Raw genomic sequence first — 18,874 nt, 5'->3', positions numbered from 1 at the left:
GGTTTCCTGATAGGGAAATCTTACCTGATAAATCTGTTGGAACCTATTGAGAATACAACAGGCAGAATAGACAAGGAAAGTCTAGATGTTGTTTACATAGATTTTCAAACGGCCTTAGACAACATGAGGCTACTTAACAGAGCCCGTGTATTACACCAATAATACTAGCATGATTGGTTGACTCGCAAGAGACAAGGAGTGAGAATGAAGGGGGCCTATTCTAGTCGGCTGTCTGTGCCTATTGGTGTTCCGCAGACGTAGGGTGTTGGAACCACTTGATTTCACATTATATGTCAATGATTTGGATGACAGAATTGATGGCTTTGTGGCCAAGTTTGCAGACGATATGAAGATAGGTGAAGGGCAGGTAGTGTTAAGAAGGCAGGGAGTGTACAAAAGGACTTAGACAGGTTGGGAGAATGGCAAAGTGGCAGAAAAGTGTATGGTCTAGTGTAGGAAAATGTACGGTCATGCATTTAGATAGAAGGAATAAAGGCATAGACTATTTTCCAAATGGAGAGCAAATTCAAAAATCAGATGTGCAAAGTGACTTGTGAGTCCGTGTACAGGATACCCCAAGGTTAATTTGCAGGTTGAGTTGATGGTAAGGAAGGCAAATGCAATGTTGGCATTCATTTTGAGATGGCTAGAGTATTAAAAACAAGGATATAGTGCTGAGGCCTTACAAGGCATCGGTCAGAGCGCACTTGGAGTACCATGAGCAGTGTTGGGCCCCATATCGAAGAAAGAATGTACTGTTATTGGAGTGAGTCCAGATAAAGTTCTTCAAGAGACCGATTTCAGGAATGAAAGGGTTAATGTATGATGAGTGTATGGGCCTGTACTCACTGGAGTTTAGAAGAATGGAGGGGGTGGGGGGGGATCTCATTGAAAGCTATTGAACATTAAAAGGCCTAGGCAGAGTGGATGTGGAAAGGATGTTTCATATAGTGGGTGTGTCTAGGACTAGAGGGCACAGCCTCAGAATAGAGGGGCATCCATTTAGAACAGAGGTGACAAGAATTTCTTTAGCCAGAGGAGGATAGTGAATCCGTGGAATTCATTGTCACAGATGGTTGTGGAGACCAAGTCATTGGATATATTTAAAGCAGATATTGATAGGCTCTTGATTTGTCAGGGTCTCAAAGGTTACAGGGAGAAGGCAAGAGAATGAGGTTGATAATAAACCAGCCATAATGGGTTGGTGGTGCCAAATGATGGGCCAAAGAGCCTAGTTCTGCTCCAACATCTTATATTATCAAAGCTGGCCAGCATTGACATAATATGGACAAAATAGAGTCTGAACTTGCTTTCACTCAGTGGTAAAAATAACTTTGTACAACATGTCTTATAAGAATATGAGGGTTTTACAATAACTGCTGTAGCAAAAGCACTGGAAGATTTTGATCTTCATTTTGCTTAAAACTGTGGAGTTTTGAGGCTGGGTGGGGGGGGGGAGGAGACTTGGAAATAGAGTTGAAGAACAGTTGATTTTAGTTGGCCATTGTTTCTGGAACAAAATGCCCTGGCTCCTTAAACTTGTAACTTTACACTGTTGCTACACTTCGTCAAACAAAAATGTTTGCTATGGCATGCAGCAATCAAATTAGGGCTGTTCCAGGCATGAATTCAATCAGGTTATTTTCCAGGTCAATTTTGTAAAATGCTTCAAAAACTTCATTTCATTATCCACAATAAAGGCTGCTTCTGTAAACTTTAGATTAATATTCTCAAAAACAAAGATTTGCTCTTCCCCTAAAGAAATACCGAGCTATCAATGTGACTGATTTTTATTTTTTCCTTCTTTAATGCACGCACATACACTTAGTGACCATTTTATTAGATACAGGTGGTGCTTAATAGAATGGTCCTCTGTTGCTGTAGCCCATCCGCTTTGAGGTTCGATGTGTTGTGCATTCAGAGATGCTCTTCTGCACATCAGTGTTACAAAGCATGGTTATTTGAGTTACTGCTGCCTTCCTGTCAGCCTGAACCAGTCTGGCCATTCTCCTCTGACCTCTCTCATTAACAAGGCATTTTCACCCACAGAACTGCCCCTCACTGGAAGTTTGTAGTTTTCCACACTATTCTTTCTAAACACTAGAGAGTGCTGTGCATGAAAACCAGCAGTTTCTGAAATACATAACACACCCCCATCTGGCACCAACAATCATTCCATGGTCAAAGTTGCTTAGATCACATTTCTTACCCATTCTGATTTTTGGTCTGAACAACTGAACCTCTTGACCATGTCTGCATGTTTGTATGCACTGAGTTGCCACCACATGATTGGCTGATTAGATGATGTTAACAAGGAGGTGTACCTAATGAAGTGGCTACTGAGAGACTGGGACTCAATTTAATGCTCCCATACTGTGGTGTTCAGTATGCTCTCTCTTCCCCTAAGCTTTTGGTCTCATTATTCTGAACTTTTGCTTTTTTGTTCAATACTCAAGATGTTAATCCTTCATTGCAATAAGGCACAGAATGAACATACTCAGTTTCGGTGCTAAGGAAGGCAAGAGCAATGTTGGCATTCATTTTGAGAGGACTAGAATATAAAAGATAGGATGTGGTGCTGAAGCTTCATAAGGCATTGATCAGACTGCACTTGGGAGTATTGTGAGCAGTTTTGGGCCTCTCGTCTGAGAATGGATGTGCTGACACCGGAGAGGTTCCAGAGCAGGTTCATAAGAATCCCAGAATGAAAGGGTTAATGAATGAGGAATATTTGATGGATGTGAGCCTGTACTTATAGGAGGTTAGAAGAATGAGAATGTATCTTATGGAAACCTACTGAATATTAAAAGCCTAGATAGAGAGGATGTTTCCTAGATAGGAGGTCTAGGACCAAAGGGTTCTTTAGAATAGAGTGAGGAGGAATTTCTTTAGCCAAAGGACAGTGAATCTGTGGAATTCACTGCCACAGATAGCTGTAGAGGCCAGGTCATTGGGTATATTTAAAGCAGAGGTTGACAGGTTCTTGATTAGTAAGGTCAAAGATTATAGGAAGAAGACAGGAGAATGGGGTTGACAGGGAAAATGAATCAGCCATGTTGGAATGACCAAATTCTGCTCCTTCATCTTAGTGTCTTATAACACATATTGTTAGACACTTCTTAATGGAAGGTGTTATCAAAAAGTGAAAGAATGTAAGAAAGATACAGAAATACAGCTATGAAATTTTAAATTTTGTATTCAATTTTATTCTATCACCATGGACTCTCAATGTTCCTGGCAGCTGAGAAATTATACAAGCAAAATATGGGGCAAAAATATTATTGAGAAATGGTTAAAAGGATCTTTTCTTAAGAGAAAAAAGGCTCTGTGGTCATTATTTTGCCCCCCACCAATAGCTGGAAAGAATATATGTCAATGTGTGAATATGCCAAGTTGAGCACCTCTGAATCAATCCAGCATTAATTCGATCTCTCACTAAAGAGAATTAATTTGTCCCTCCTGCGCAACTGGCAGGATGCTGGCTGGATGTCAAAGTGTCGATGTGCACGATGGTCTTGCATATCATGCCTTCTCAAAAAGGGATATATTAAATGTTCTCTAAAAATACTGAAAAGCCAAGTACTTCACTCTAACCAGGAACTGTATTTAGAGTACAAATACCCAAACAATGGCCACAGTCAAATTTGGACAAGGGCAGCATAGAGCTCGGCCACTCTTGGGCAAATAGCTGGCTATTTAATGGTGCTCAAAGCCCCTGACATGGTGTCTGCTAGAACTTCCTTTGCTAACCTTCCACGTGAGAGTTTAGACCAAGTGCTGTGGAGCACATTACTGAGGGTGGCGCGAGAACCAGGGGAAAGGTCGGTAGAATCAAGTTCAAAAGAGCATTGCCTCTCCCTCCCCCATCGCCCATCCAGCAGCTTCTGTGAACAAATGCATCATATTCTAGGAAGTACTGGTAGTGATTTCAGCCTACAACTCTAAAAGTGACCTTCCAGCAGCAGAGGGATGGCTTTGACAGACTTCTAACTCTTGCCTCACACAGGCTCAGGAATGCTAATGCATGTATGGTAAATCTGCTTCTGTTGAGGCAAGTCATGTTGGTAAGGGGTGCAGTTTAGTCTAATAAAATTAAGGTTCCAGAATAGTGACCACTGGAAAGAAACACCCATAATATTGTGGACAGTTGGACAAGAATCACACCTGAAGAGCAAATTTATTTTGTTAAATAAATTGTACACGGTAGCAGGAGTGAAATTTACAATTACTTTTCAAGCCGTCAGCAATGACGCATGAACAGTTAACAGATCCTCTGAGTAAATAAGCAATGACTTTTCCAGTTAACTAACAGGATGCTATTTGATCTCGTATTACTTTATAATGCACCATTTGGCCAATTAGCAGACAGCATATTTTAAAAAGGGTCAACTGTAATTCATATTAATGCCCTGGTTTGATACAAACCAGAAGTAATAAAATGTGTTAAGCTTTCCTAGAATAGATTTCTATTATTTGCAAATGGAGTGTGGATGAGAAGCTCTCTCATCACCCCTGATACGTCCCCACCCCCAGAAAAACAGCTCTGCTAAGAAGCAAAGCCAACTCCGAAAATGTAGGTAAAAATAGCTTGAAGTGCAAGGTAATGGCATGGATAGTGGATGACAAATTGCTGACAGTAACTAGGATTTTAAGTAAATGCATGCCTTGAACTATGTTTGATGTATTAATAAACTGGAGTTAAGATGCAATTATTATGGTTTATGGCGGCAAATTTCTGTTTATAAAGTGTATATTCTGCAACAGAAATGTAAATGCTTCATAACTGGATTGACATTTTTTATGAATGCAAAGCCACATGAGAGAAGAAGTGAAATTTTAAAATGTTGGCCACAAGATGTACTCCTGTTAATGCATCCGGTTCTAATCACTTTAATGGAGCTGAATTTGCAGGAGGGCAGTACAGCCAGAGGCTAATACTTCTCACAATGATTTAACACTGGCAAGAACAGACAAATTATTCTCACTTGTTATCTGTTTTGAATCCATGCCCTTTTGTTTGCCCCCACTTTCTCCCTTTCCTGGTTTTAAATAGCTCTCCCCCCCCCCCTCCCCCAGACAAGCCGCCACTTTCTAAGTTCTCTACTTGAACTCAGAAAAACATCTGGTTGTGAGTTCTTTAAATCTATCAGGCAACTCTGTGCCAACACATGCGTTTGCGTGCGAGATACAGAAATACACTCAGTTGAGAAAGAAAAAAAATATTAGCATTGGCACTTTTTGAAAGTATCCCGTGTTGGTAGAATTCTAAACAAATAAAATAACACATTCCAAGTAAAATACCCAAGTACAAAGAATCTCAAGTTAAATCAAGTGTATTATAGTATGAAACACGTAACTAAATAAAGTAAGGACATAGTTTCCTACTTGTGGTTAATCGACAGCATAGGCTCCATGCAAATTAAAATACAATTTACAAGCATGATGTTTTGCAATTATTTCAGTCACGAAAATCGAAGGCACCTGAACAAAGTATTTCCTTTTAGTCGCTTGTATAAATTGAACACGAGAAGCAGTTTATATCTCAAAGAATGCCGCTAAGAGGAAGAAATTGATAGGATGACTGTTAAGAGGATAAAAATATTAGTTAGGTACATAAATGTGAATCAGAAGACTTAGCTGAATGGCCAATACACATTGGAAGCATTCTAAGGAACAGTTACTGGTTAAGAATGAGATAGATTCTCCATTCTACAACATGCAGATTTTCCATCATTTTAGTTAGTGAGATGCATGAGTGATTAGATTATTTTTTTAAATTATAAAAAAAAATCAGGCAAGGCCTTTTGAACATTTTATCATAAACGATAAAATGTTCAGGGTTAGGACTGTAATGGCAGTGGCTGACAGAAAAGCAAAGAATCAAACAATGGCATTGATCGTTACAAAACTGAAGGTACAAATGAAGGAAGGAAGCAATAAATGGAAACAAAAGTGCAATAGACCAACATAAGTGTTTGTGTAGTGATTACCAACTCATATCAGAAATGTGCAAGTCTTAACTGAAGTAAAAGTAATTAACTGAAAAAAAACACTGCCAAAAGAACTGAGAAGAAACCTGCTTTAGCTGCTTTTTTTTTGGAAAATGTGTCTCAACGGGATCAGAGATTTGTATTAAAAGCCAAAGAACTGTCCCCTTTTCCCATGCACTTTAATGATTTACTTTCTTGAGTCCAAATGCTGTAGATTGACAGAAAGTCCCAGCACGTATAAATGAATTTGGAGTAAAATTTTTACCCTATGGTAGTTGATTATTAACCCTTAAACTCATAACAAAAATTCTGCCTTATGCAATGTGCATTCTACACATAACATACCACAGTTTTTGATAAGAGTGAAACCCAAAATTAACTTCATATATTTTACAGTTGTATGACAGAATCACAAAACCAGGCTGTCTGAAATCAGAGTGCTAAGGGCCTCCTCTTAGTGTTAGGTAAAAAGGCTTTGTTATTTAATACTCGAAACAAGAGTTCAAATAACCAGCTTCCACTTCACAGTGGAATTTGAAAAATTAAATTAAATTAAAAAAAAGTTTAGTATTTCAATCCATCAATGCCTACCCTGATCTGTATTGTTCCACTACGAAGACGGTTCCGTTTTTGCAAATGAGCCCCTGGTCTCAACCATTGTGATTGACTAAATATACAGTATATGGCAGCTTTTTAATAAAACAGGTTTCCATTCAGTGGAAGAAAACTTCCCTTCAAAGGCCTTACCATTGGGGACAGCAGATAATGTTTCAAAATAATCAAAAGTGTCCACATCATCTGGCACTGCAACTTTTCGTGAACCAATCACATTTGGAGATACTATCGGGTCACTTGCAGCAGTGGAAGCAGAGGCTGCTGGAACATCCGTTTCTGTGGTGATAGATTTAAATTATTTGAACAGTTAATGGGGTGGGGCTGAAACTGTGAATAAATTAATTCCAAATGACAACAGAGTAAAGGTCTAAAGCCATCTTAAAGCCCCTTGAACATTGTACGAATTCTATTTTCAAAAATTTGTTTTCTGCAACTTGAACATTCTCATTGAGTCATGAGGTACTGAAACAGGCTGTTCAGCCCATCATGCCTCTGCTGGCCTCATTGTCTAACCACACTAATTGCATTTGCTCACACTGGGTCTGCATCCATTTATACCGATTTGTGCGGCAGTTTAAATGTCTTTTAACCTTTGTGATTGCTTCTGACTCCACCACCTCAAGAAGAGAGTTCCAGAAAACAACTACTCTGTAAAAAAAAGTTATTTTCCCTCAAATCCCCTCAAAAACACCTTTCACTCACCTTGTAACAATGTCCTCTTCCATTTGATAGCCATGGGAAAAGAATTCTATCTATCCTATCTACAGAATGCCTCTTACGATGTTGTACATTTCTGCCAAGTTACCCCCTCAGCCTTCTCCATTCAAGGGAAAATAAGCCCAGTTTATCCACTCTCTCTCCACAACTAAAATCCTTCAATATCCTCTCTCGTTTATTCAGCACAACCACATCTTCCTTATGGCATGGTGACCAGATCAGCAAGCAATACTTTAATAGCAGTTTTGTAAAGCTTTGTAAATAGCCTTTTATATTCTATTCCCAGTCTTTTAAGGTAAGAATTACATAGGCCACCATCACCACAGTCTATTGCTGAGTCTTGGACCCTAAAGCATATCTATTCATCAATATCCCTAATTCCTTACTATTTACTATACACACACACACATTATATACACATATCATATATAATATACAGATATATATACACACACACACACACACACACACACACACACACACACACATATATATATATATATATATCCTAACTACTTCTTTGCTTCCCAGAATGCAGCAGCCTGCACTTGTTAAAATTCCATTTGCCAAAGCTCTGCCCAACTTTCCATCTGATCTACATTCTACTGTAGCCTCAGACAATGTTCCTCACTATCCACACACCAATTCATGTCATCCACAAAGTTAATCAGCTTCCTCCTATTGTAATATTTATAAATCACGAACAACTGAGGACCTTGCAGTTTGACTATTACATGGTTGCTCAACCACTAATTTGGGTTTGGAGATGTTGACTGTAAACCCCCGGTAGAGCACCTCATTAGCATGCTTCTTCCTTCTGTGGACAAATGGAGGCGATCTTGTTTTGGTCACATCACAGTTGACTGTAATGGATATGCTCGTGTTAGGTGAGAAGCTGGAAGCTGTGCAGAGCTCTCCGATCTTTGAACACCATCTCAATGTTCTACACTGTTAGTGGCCATTTGGCTTATTGCACCAATGCAATAAGCTATAATTTTGTCTATAAGCTACAACATTAGTTTAAACAATTTGCTTCTAATTATCCTCTTGGATCCACAACATCCAAATATTTACCTAAGCCATTTGGCTCTAGGCATTTTCAAAAATGCACCAATTTGCTTAACCCAATCCACCAGATCAGCTTTAACAGCCAGTGCTTACTATGCAAACATTCACCTTGGAACTACTGCCAATGCCTTGGTGAAGGAGATTTCAGATTCTCCATGTACACAATGTGTTTCTCTTGTCCTCAGCACCCTTCCCAGAGTCAATTCTTTGACTTGGGAATGGAGATGTGTGTTGCTATGGCATGTATCACTTCCTATGCCAACAACAAAGGCCAAAAAGGTCAGAATAGGAAACAGCTTCTTCCTCAGGCCATTAGGCTGCTAAGCTCCCTGCTGCATCACAGTTGAAGTGTCACTGGTTAATAATGTTCTGTACCCTCAACATTTAATTTATGCCCTTTACTTTGTTTATTTATGCACAATTCATTTGGAGATTTAATTCTTACTTTCCTAAGTTACTGTGTGTTATGTCTACTGCAATCTTTGCACCCTGGTCTGGAGAAAAGTTATCTCGTTTGACGATATACATGTATATCGTTACATGACAATAAACTTGACTTGATGCAGAGACACCATGACAGGAATGAACTGTAGCTGTGAATGCCACAAAAATAGGACTTCAGAACATCAACTGGATGTGCCTCCACTTAGAAAGAATAAGAATATCCATGTTTTTGGCAGAAATCAGAACTGATCTGTTATGGCCATGGTGTTAACTTGGGAAGCCTTTCATCTGAGAGGCACCATGGATTGCTAGAATAATGCTAGCAGTGGAAGTCAACTGGTGATTCATTCTAGTGCAAATCTCCCTCTCCCTCTCTCTTTTCATCTGGGCCACAGTTGTGAATCTTAATTTTCAGACATACCATTGCAAGGAAATGTAAATTTACATTTTCCTTTAATGGTCTCTTGATGAAAAATAATTCTTGAAAAGAACACAGAAGCCACTAGGGGATGGAGAACCGGATGAACTAATGATTATTTTCAGATGCCATAAGAAATTAAATCAGTATTACTACATTAAGGAATTTGCATTAGATAATGTGTTGAGGGTTCTACAAAATGTCCCTTTTAAATCTGCAGTGTTTTGCTAAATACCAAGACAGCAGCTTCCAGCTCAATCTCTGTGGCTGATACAGGAACATTGGTGTCAGCAACAACGGGCAGCAAATTACTTCTGAAATTGCATGGTGTGTGCATGTTGTCATTTTTTTTTGGACCCAGTTTGCTTTTACCAGGCTCTCATCTTATTGATTAAGAAAACCTTGATGAATTGAGGCCATACCAAGATGGCTCTCATTTTCTGCTGGGCTACTGTTTCACCATCATAGCAGAGGGTCAAAATGCTGAGCGATAGGAAGCTTGGGGAATAGGTGCCACAATAATCTGGATCAGCTGCTCATGTTCATCAGATAGGACAGTCCTTTACAATAGATTCTGAAGTTCCTTAAATTCTAAGCCCTGCATGGTAGCATAACAGTTAGCACAATGCTCTACAGTCCTGGCTGTAAGATCAGGGTTCAATTCCTGCTGCTGCCTGTAAGCAGCTTGCCCGTTCTGTCCATGATGGCGTGGGTTTCCTCCCACGTCCCAAAGATGTACGGTGAGGGTTACTGAGTTGTGGGCACATGCCTAAAGCGTGGCAATACTCGTGGGCTGCCCAGCCCAATCCTTGCTGATTTGATTTGAGGCAAAGTGATGCACTTCACTTTAATCTTTAAAATGCAAAGCCTTTGCAGAACACCGGCCACTGCACAGACCTCCTGATGAGCACACAGCAACGTTAAGTTGCCGGGGGATACAAGTTACATACACTGCACCTTCTGGTAAGATGGCAGCGCATTCAGGCAGAGCAGCCTCTCGGGGGCTAACCAAAGGTGCTTTCCATTGCAGGACAATGCAGGGTATTAAGAACTTCATCTACTGCTGGCCTACCCCTGCTGCTCGTTGGCAGAGGAGCTGGTCTTGGTGTGGACTGTGTTGCTGCCTGCTACAGGAAGGTATTGGGAGTCAGTGCACAAAAGTAGTGTACAGCCTAACAGCCAGTGAGCTTGGACGTTTCTCTTGTGATTGCAGGACCCTGTTGAACACTGGCAATGTAAAATGCTTCAGGTTTGTTGGGGAGGCGGGTGGCGGGACAGCTGCTTGGCCTTGGTTTTAACAAGGACCAGGCCTCAAGCTGTGGGTTGCCTGTTGCAGCAGTCCAGGAGAGGAGACACCGGAGGCAGTGTAGCACGGCATCCATGCTGGATTGGGGGCTGCGTCTCCCGTTGGTGCTGCCCTCTGGTGTCAATCGGTGGAATGAGAAGCTGGACTGTGTGCTGTCAATCGGTGGAATGAGGAACCAGATTGTGTGCGTAAGTTTGTCTATGACTGTTGAGAGCTGCTTGCTTTTGCTGTTAACACCCATGCATCATCAGATTATAGGACATGTCACTCAGGGACCTGGACTATTTATTTTATGTGTTTCTCTATGTTTACTTACCATCTTATATGTGCCTTCTGCCGTCTATGACTGCCAGTACTGTTTTATTTATTTATTGAGATGTAGTATGGAGTAGGCACTTCTGGCCCCTCGAGCCGGGCTGCCCAGCAACTACTGATTTAACCCTAGCCTAATCATGGGACAATTTACAATGACCAATTAACCTTCCAGCCTTTGAACTGTTTGAGGAAACTGGAGCACCCAGAGGAAACCCACACGGTCACGACGAGAATGTACAAACTCCTTAAAGGTAACACAGAAACATAGAAAACCTACAGCACAATACAGGCCTTTTGGTCCACGAAGTTGTGCCGAACATGTCCCTACCTTAGAAATTACTAAGCTTACCCATAGCTCTCTATTTTTCTAAGCTTCATGTACCTATCCAAAAGTCTCTTAAAAGACCCTATCATATCCATCTCCACCACTGTTGCCGACAGCCCATTCCACGAATTCACCACCCTCTGAGTAAAAAAACCTACCCCGGCATCTCCTCTGTATCTACTCCCCAGCACCTTAAACCTGTGTCCTCTTGCGGCAACCACTTCAGCCCAGAAAAAGCCTCTGACTATCCACATGATCAATGCCTCTCATCATCTTATACACCTCTCTCAGGTCACCTCTCATCCTCCATCGCTCCAAGAAGAAAAGGCCGAGTTCACTCAACCTATTCTCATAAGGCATGCTCCCCAATCCAGGCAACATCCTTGTAAATCTCCTCTGCACTCTTTCTGTGGTTTCCACGTCCTTCCTGTAGTGAGACGACCAGAACTGAGCACAGTACTCCAAGTGGGGTCTAACCAGGGTCCTATATAACTGCAACATTACCTCTGGGCTCCTAAATTCAATTCCACGATTGATGAAGGCCAATACATCATATGCAGCCTTAACCACAGAGTCAACCTGTGCAGCAGCTTTGAGTATTCTATGGACTTGGACCCCAAGATCCCTCTGATCCCCCACACTGCCAAGAGTCTTACCATTAATACTATATTCTGCCATCATACTTGACCTACCAAAATGAACCACTTCAGACATATATATATATCTCCATATAACAATTACAGCACGGAAACAGGCCATCTCAACCCTTCTAGTCTGTGCCGACGCTTACACTCACCTAGTCCCGCACTCAGCCCATAACCCTCCATTCCTTTCCTGTCCATATACCTACCCAATTTTACTTTAAATGACAATACTGAACCTGCCTCTACCACTTCTACTGGAAGCTTGTTCCACACAGCTACCACTCTCTGAGTAAAGAAATTCCCCCTCGTGTTACCCTTAAACTTTTGCCCCCTACCTCTCAAATCATGTCCTCTTGTTTGAATCTCCCCTACCCTCAATGGAAAAAGCCTATCCACGTCAACTTGATCTATCCCCCTCATTATTTTAAATAGCTCTAACAAGTCCCCCCTCAACCTTCTACGCTCCAAAGAATAAAGACCTAACTTGTTCAGCCTTTCCCTGTAACTTAGGTGCTGAAACCTAGGTAACATTTTAGTAAATCTTCTCTGTAATCTCTCTATTTTGTTGATCTTTCCTATAATTCGGTGACCAGAACTGTACACAATACTCCAAATTCAGCCTCACCAATGCCTTGTACAATTTTAACATTACATCCCAACTCCTATACTCAATGCTCTGATTTATAAAGGCCAGCATACCAAAAGCTTTCTTCACCACCCTATCCAGATGAAATTCCACCTTCAGGGAACTATGCACCGTTATCCCTAGATCACTCTGTTCTACTGCATTCTTCAATGCCCTACCATTTACCATGTATGTCCTATTTTGATTATTCCTACCAAAATGTAGTACCTCACACTTATCAGCATTAAACTCCATCTGCCATCGTTCAGCTCACTCTTCTAACTGGCCTAAATCTCTCTGCAAGCTTTGAAAACCTATTTCATTATCCACAACGCCACCTACCTTAGTATCATCTGCATACTTACTAATCCAATTTACCACCCCATCATCCAGATCATTAATGTATATGACAAACAACATTGGACCCAATATAGATCCCTGAGGCACACCACTAGTCACCAGTCCAACCTGACAAACAGTTATCCACCACTACTCTCTGGCATCTCCCATCTAGCCACTGTTGAATCCAGTTTACTACTTCAATATTAATACCTAACGATTGAACCTTCCTAACTAACCTTCCGTGTGGAACCTTGTCAAAGGCCTTACTGAAGTCCATATAGAAAACATCCACTGCTTTACCCTCATCAACTTTCCTCATAGCCTCTTCAAAAAATTCAATAAGATTTGTCAAACATGACCTTCCACGCACAAATCCATGCTGACTATTCCTAATCAGACCCTGTCTATCTAGATAATTATATATACCATCTCTAAGAATACTTTCCATTAATTTACCCACCACTGACGTCAAATTGACAGGCCTATAATTGTTAGGTTTACTCTTAGAACCCTTTTTAAACAATGGAACCACATGAGCAATACGCCAATCCTCCGGCACCATCCCTGTTTCTAATGACATTTGAAATATTTCTGTCAGAGCCCCTGCTATTTCTACACCAACTTCCCTCAAGGTCCTAGGGAACATCCTGTCAGGACCCCGAGATTTATCCACTTTTATATTCCTTAAAAGTGCCAGTACTTCCTCCTCTTTAATTGTCATAGTTTCCATAACTTCCCTACTTGTTTCCCTTACCATACACAATTCAATATCCTTCTCCTTAGTGAATACCGAAGAAAAGAAATCGTTCAAAATCTCCCCCATCTCTTTCAGCTCCACACATAGCTGTCCACTCTGATTCTCTAAGGGACCAATTTTATCCCTCAATATCTTTTTGCTATTAATATAACTGTAGAAACCCTTCGGATTTATTTTCACCTAACTTGCCAAAGCAACATCGTATCTTCTTTTAGCTTTTCTAATATCTTTCTTAAGATTCTTTTTACATTTTTTATATTCCTCGATCACCTCATTCACTCCATGCTGCCTATATTTATTATAGGTCTCCCTCTATTTCCTAACCAAGTTTCCAATATCCCTTGAAAACCATGACGCTCTCAAACTTTTAACCTTTCCTTTCAACCTAACAGGAACATAAAAATTCTGTACCCTCAAAATTTCACCTTTAAATGACCTCCATTTCTCTATTACATCCTTCCCATAAAACAAATTGTCCCAATCCACTCCTTCTAAGTCCTTTCGCATCTTGTCAAAGTTAGCCTTTCTCCACTCAAAATTCTCAACCCTGGGTCCAGTCCTATCCTTCTCCATAATTATATTGAAACTAATGGTATTGTGATCACTGGACCCGAAGTGCTCCCCAACACATACATCCATCACCTGACCTATCTCATTCCCTAACAGGAGATCCAACACTGCCCCTTCTCTAGTCGGTACCTCTATGCATTGCTGCAAAAAAATATCCTGCACACATTTTACAAATGCCAAACCATCCAGCCCTTTTACAGAGTGGGCTTCCCAGTCTATGTGTGGAAAATTAAAATCTCCCACAATCACAACCCTGTGCTTACTACAAATATCTGCTATCTCCTTACAAATTTGCTCCTCTAATTCTCGCTCCCCATTAGGTAGTCTATAATACACCCCTATAAGTGTTACACCACCTTTCCATTCCTCAATTCCAACCAAATAGCCTCCCTAGATGAGCCCTCTAATCTATCCTGCCAGAGCACCGCTGTAATATTTTCTCGGACAAGCAATGCAACACCTCCTCCTCTTGCCCCTCTGATTCTATCACACCTGAAGCAACGAAATCCAGGAATATTTAGTTGCCAATCATATCCCTCCTGCAACCATGTTTCACTAATAGCTACAACATCATATTTCCAGGTATCAATCCATGCTCTAAGCTCATCCACCTTTCTTACAATGCTCCTAGCATTAAAATAGATGCATTTAAGAAACTCTCCACCTCTTCCTCTCTGTTTATCCCTAACGATGCGATCAACTTTACTATCTTCTTTTTCTTCCTTCTCCCCTACATCTTCAGTCTGAGTGCTCCCCTTCTCTATCACCTGCCTATCCTCCCTCACACACTATCTACTAGCTTTCTCTATTTGTGAACTAACCTCCTCTCCCCTAGTCTCTTCAAATTGATTCCCACCCCCTAACCATTCTAGTTTGAAGTCTCCCCAGTAGCCTTAGCAAATCTCCCTGCCAGGATATTGGTCCCCCTAGGATTCAAGTGTAACCCGTCCTTTTTGTACAGGTCACACCTGCCCCAAAAGAGGTCCCAATGATCCAGAAACTTGAATCCCTGCCCCCCGCTCCAATCCCTCAGCCACGCATTTATCCTCCACCTCATTCCATTCCTACTCTCACTGTCGCGTGGGACAGGCAGTAATCCTGAGATTACTACCTTTGTGGTCCTTCTTCTCAACTGCCTTCCTAACTCCCTATATTCTCCTTTCAGGACCTCTTCCCTTTTCCTATGTCATTGGTACCTATATGTACCACGACCTCTGGCTCCTCACCCTCCCACTTCAGGATATCTTGGACGCGATCAGAAACATCCCGAACCCTGGCACCAGGGAGGCAAACTACCATCCGGGTCTCCTGATTGCATCCACAGAATTGCCCATCTGACCCCCTAACTATCGAATCCCCTATTACTACTGCCTTCCTCTTCCTTTCCCTACCCTTCTAAGCTACAGGGCCGGACTCTGTGCCGGAGGCATGGCCACTGTTGCTTCCCCCAGGCAGGCTGTCTCCCCCCCCCCCCCCCCCCCCCCAAAGTACTCAAACAGGAGTACTTATTGTCAAGGGGTACAGCCACTGGGGTACTCTCTAGTACCCGACTCTTCCCCTTCCCCTTCCCCCTCCTAACCGTGACCCACCTGTCTGCCTCCCATGGTCCTGGTGTGACCACCTGCCTGTAACTCCTCTCTATCAACTCTTCACTCTCCTTGACCAGACGAAGGTCATCAAGCTGCAGCTCCAGTTCCCTAACACGGTCCCTTAGGAGCTGCAGCTCGGTGAACCTGGCGCAGATGTGGACTTCCGGGAGGCTAGGAGACTCCAGGACCTCCCACATCCGATACCGAGAACAACAAGCTGCCCTCACACTCATACTTCCCCTTTCCTCAAATAACAGGAAAAACTGAAACCTAAACCTACCTTGCCTGCTTCCACCTCAGCCCGTTGAGCCCAAGCCCTTAAGCCTTCACTCTGCTCCCGGCTCACTCCGCTGCCCACTGTATAAGGCTGTGTCCTTTTTAAATCTTCCCCGCTTCACTGCCTGTCGTCACACGCCTGCGCAGTTCCGCCTCTCTTAACCCCGATGAGAATAAGAAAAATTCAAGATGGCTCCCGCCGCACTCCCGTTCTGATCCTTGCCAGAGGCTCAGCAATCTCCTCCCTCGCCTCCCACAGTAGCCTGGGGTACATCACATCCGGTCCCGGTGACTTATCCAACTTGATGCTTTCCAGAAGCTCCAGCATTTCCTCTTTCTTAATATCTACATGCTCAAGCTTTTCAGTCTGCTGCAAGTCATCACTACAATCACTGAGATCCTTTTCCATAGTGAATACTGAAGTAAGATATTCATCAAGTACCTCTGCTATTTCCTCCGGTTCCATACACACTCTCCCACTGTCACACAGCGGGAATTGAACCTGGGTCGCCAATACTGAAAAGCACTATGCTACCGCGCCACACCATGAGGTTTGGTTTAGCGGTTTTCATGGATATACATGTAAGGTTGACAGATAATTAAACTTGAACTTATTTAATCTTGTGCACACAGTACAATCTGTATAGTGACATGATATTTTTACATTTTCACAGGATTACATTCTATTAAATTGAGAGCATAGCTTAAGGTCCAGCAATGCAATGTGTTAATGTTTCATTAATGAAGCACGGATCTGGATTTCTGAGGAAAAAGAGATAAAGCAGATTAGCAGTTAACCCGCGAGATGCTTGCACATGCTTGGGAAGCAAAGAAAACTGGGCTGCTACCAAAAGCATCAAGTGTTGTAGAGCAAAGTGTTAAAAGGTAACCTCTTGGGTAAGAATCCTGATTAGTCAGCAGAGGTGGGGAATCGTGCTACTAGTGACTGACAAGGAAAGAATGATTAGTTTGCTTGTGGGCTGGCAGCTGTAGAACAAATCGCACGTGGCTATCTGCCAAGTGAGCAGAAAGGGAAAAGGGCAAAGTTTACTGAGTCAATAGGAGGAGAAACGGTAAAAAGCAAAAAAAAAATCTAAACTAACCAGATGCCGGATCACCAAAGGTTTTGTAATCTGGTGTAGCGACCAAGATTTCTAGAAGAATTAAAAGAAAGATTAGTAGGGAACAAAAAAAAATCAAGTTTAAAAAAGGTAATGAACTGAGCAACTGAAACAGATGAATTAAAACCAGCTGTGGATGCCACAGAAAACAAAACTTCAGAACATCAGCTTGATGTGCCTCCATTTAGAAATTGCTAAAATGAGGATTTTCAGCTCTACAAACTCTACTAGGATGATGAAAAGATTGGCGTTTTTGAAACTCTACACTACCTGGTTGAAATGTTCGTCATGCATATTACAAAATGACAGTCGGTAATTCAACATCAAGAACCTCTGTTCATTGGCTTATAGATTCACATCCTAAATCCCCCTTCCTATTAATAGAAATTGTTTACAGAAATCTCACTTACCATGACATTCTCCAAGGTGTGCTGTATTGCCAAATTCCACATCTTGTTCAAACGCAGTGCTGGTGATTAAAAAAAAGCAAAAATAATGAGACACTTGAAATAGGATTTGACTTTAGTGTAAATTGAAACTTACTTAACAAGTAAATGGAAGGGAGAAAATCAACTTTAAGTGTAGGCTTGCTGAACTGACTTAACAGAAATTCAAGTGTTAATGAAAACACACTTACTTTATATCTGGTTTCACAGTCCCACATGATTTATTATCTATCCAGGCACAGTATGGATCTCTTGAACCTATACAAGCTCTGTGGGTAAAACAGACAAGAATAATGGGCATCTATGTGGATGTAGTTATGCTTTAAATAAGCACAGTAGTGGTGTGGGTAGTTAACTTGATTTTGTGATTTGGCACTCAAGTACAAATTCACGAAAGTGCTGGATCAGAGAATCATCCCTTACATTCGATCCAATGAATATTTTGCCTTGTGGTTGATCTCAAAACTTCTTAGAACATTCAATCTTCCTGCAATCTGAAATGCAATTTCCCTTTTCTTGACACCTTACTCCACAAAATCTTGTCCATTATATGACAAATGCATAACTTTCATGCTTTGAGCTTCCCATTTCATTTTTAATATTTCATTCTGGCATTTGAACACCTCCCCCATGAAACGATAGTTGCCTAGATGGATAATATGTGCATAAATAGCTTAAAATGCAAACTCTTCTCCATACATAGGATAGATACACTGAAATATTCTATTAATTCCAGAAGTCATATAGTCTTAACAAAGTACATGTGTCACCATGTACATCCTGAGATTCATTTTCTTGAGGGCATTCACAGTAAATACAAGAAACACAATAGAATCAATGAAAGACCGCATTCATCAGGACAAACCACCAATGTGCAAATAACAACAAACTACAAAAATAGAAAAAGAAAAAATAAGCAATTAATATTGAGAACATGAGATGTGAAGTCCTTGAAACTGAGTCCATAGGTTGAGGGAACAGTTCAGTGGTGGTGGGAGTGAAGTTTATCCCCTTTGGTTCAAGTAACTGTAGTAACTGTTCCTCAACCTGGTAGTGTGGGTCCTGAGGCTCCTGTACCTTCTTCCTGATGGCAGCAGCAAGAAGAGAGTATGGCCTGACAAGTCACTTCATATCAATTAAGTTTTTAATATTTTATACCATTTGTGATTTTTCTGAACTCTGATTCTTTGTCATTTATTATAATCTCAAAGAGCACATTAATGATCTTCATTGTCATCTAATCCATTATGCCTAGTGTCCTAACCTCAATGCTGTCTCACCTGTCAGTGCAACCAAATGCCCTAAA

The 18,874-nt window shown here is 41.3% G+C and overlaps 1 protein-coding gene across 10 annotated transcripts in view; it reads right to left on the bottom strand.

The window, feature by feature from the left end:
• The window catches only part of sema6d (semaphorin 6D), a 364,739-nt gene that overhangs the window by 4,893 nt on the left and 340,972 nt on the right, over positions 1–18,874 (bottom strand). For 8 of the 10 annotated variants that reach the window (XM_073033162.1, XM_073033159.1, XM_073033161.1 and 5 more), the window contains 4 exons: positions 17,760–17,837; positions 17,533–17,591; positions 17,105–17,155; positions 6,738–6,881 (listed from right to left, as the gene is read on the bottom strand). In XM_073033162.1, coding sequence (XP_072889263.1) covers positions 6,738–6,881; positions 17,105–17,155; positions 17,533–17,591; positions 17,760–17,837 — 332 coding nt within the window. The remainder of the gene's footprint in view (positions 1–6,737; positions 6,882–17,104; positions 17,156–17,532; positions 17,592–17,759; positions 17,838–18,874) is intronic. The other 2 variants (XM_073033166.1, XM_073033167.1) reach the window with 2 other exon arrangements.

The sequence above is a fragment of the Hemitrygon akajei genome, chromosome 30, assembly GCF_048418815.1.
Source record: "Hemitrygon akajei chromosome 30, sHemAka1.3, whole genome shotgun sequence".
NCBI lineage: Eukaryota > Metazoa > Chordata > Chondrichthyes > Myliobatiformes > Dasyatidae > Hemitrygon > Hemitrygon akajei.
Note: the sequence above shows the minus strand (reverse complement) of the source record. Positions and strands in the feature narration are given on the sequence as shown.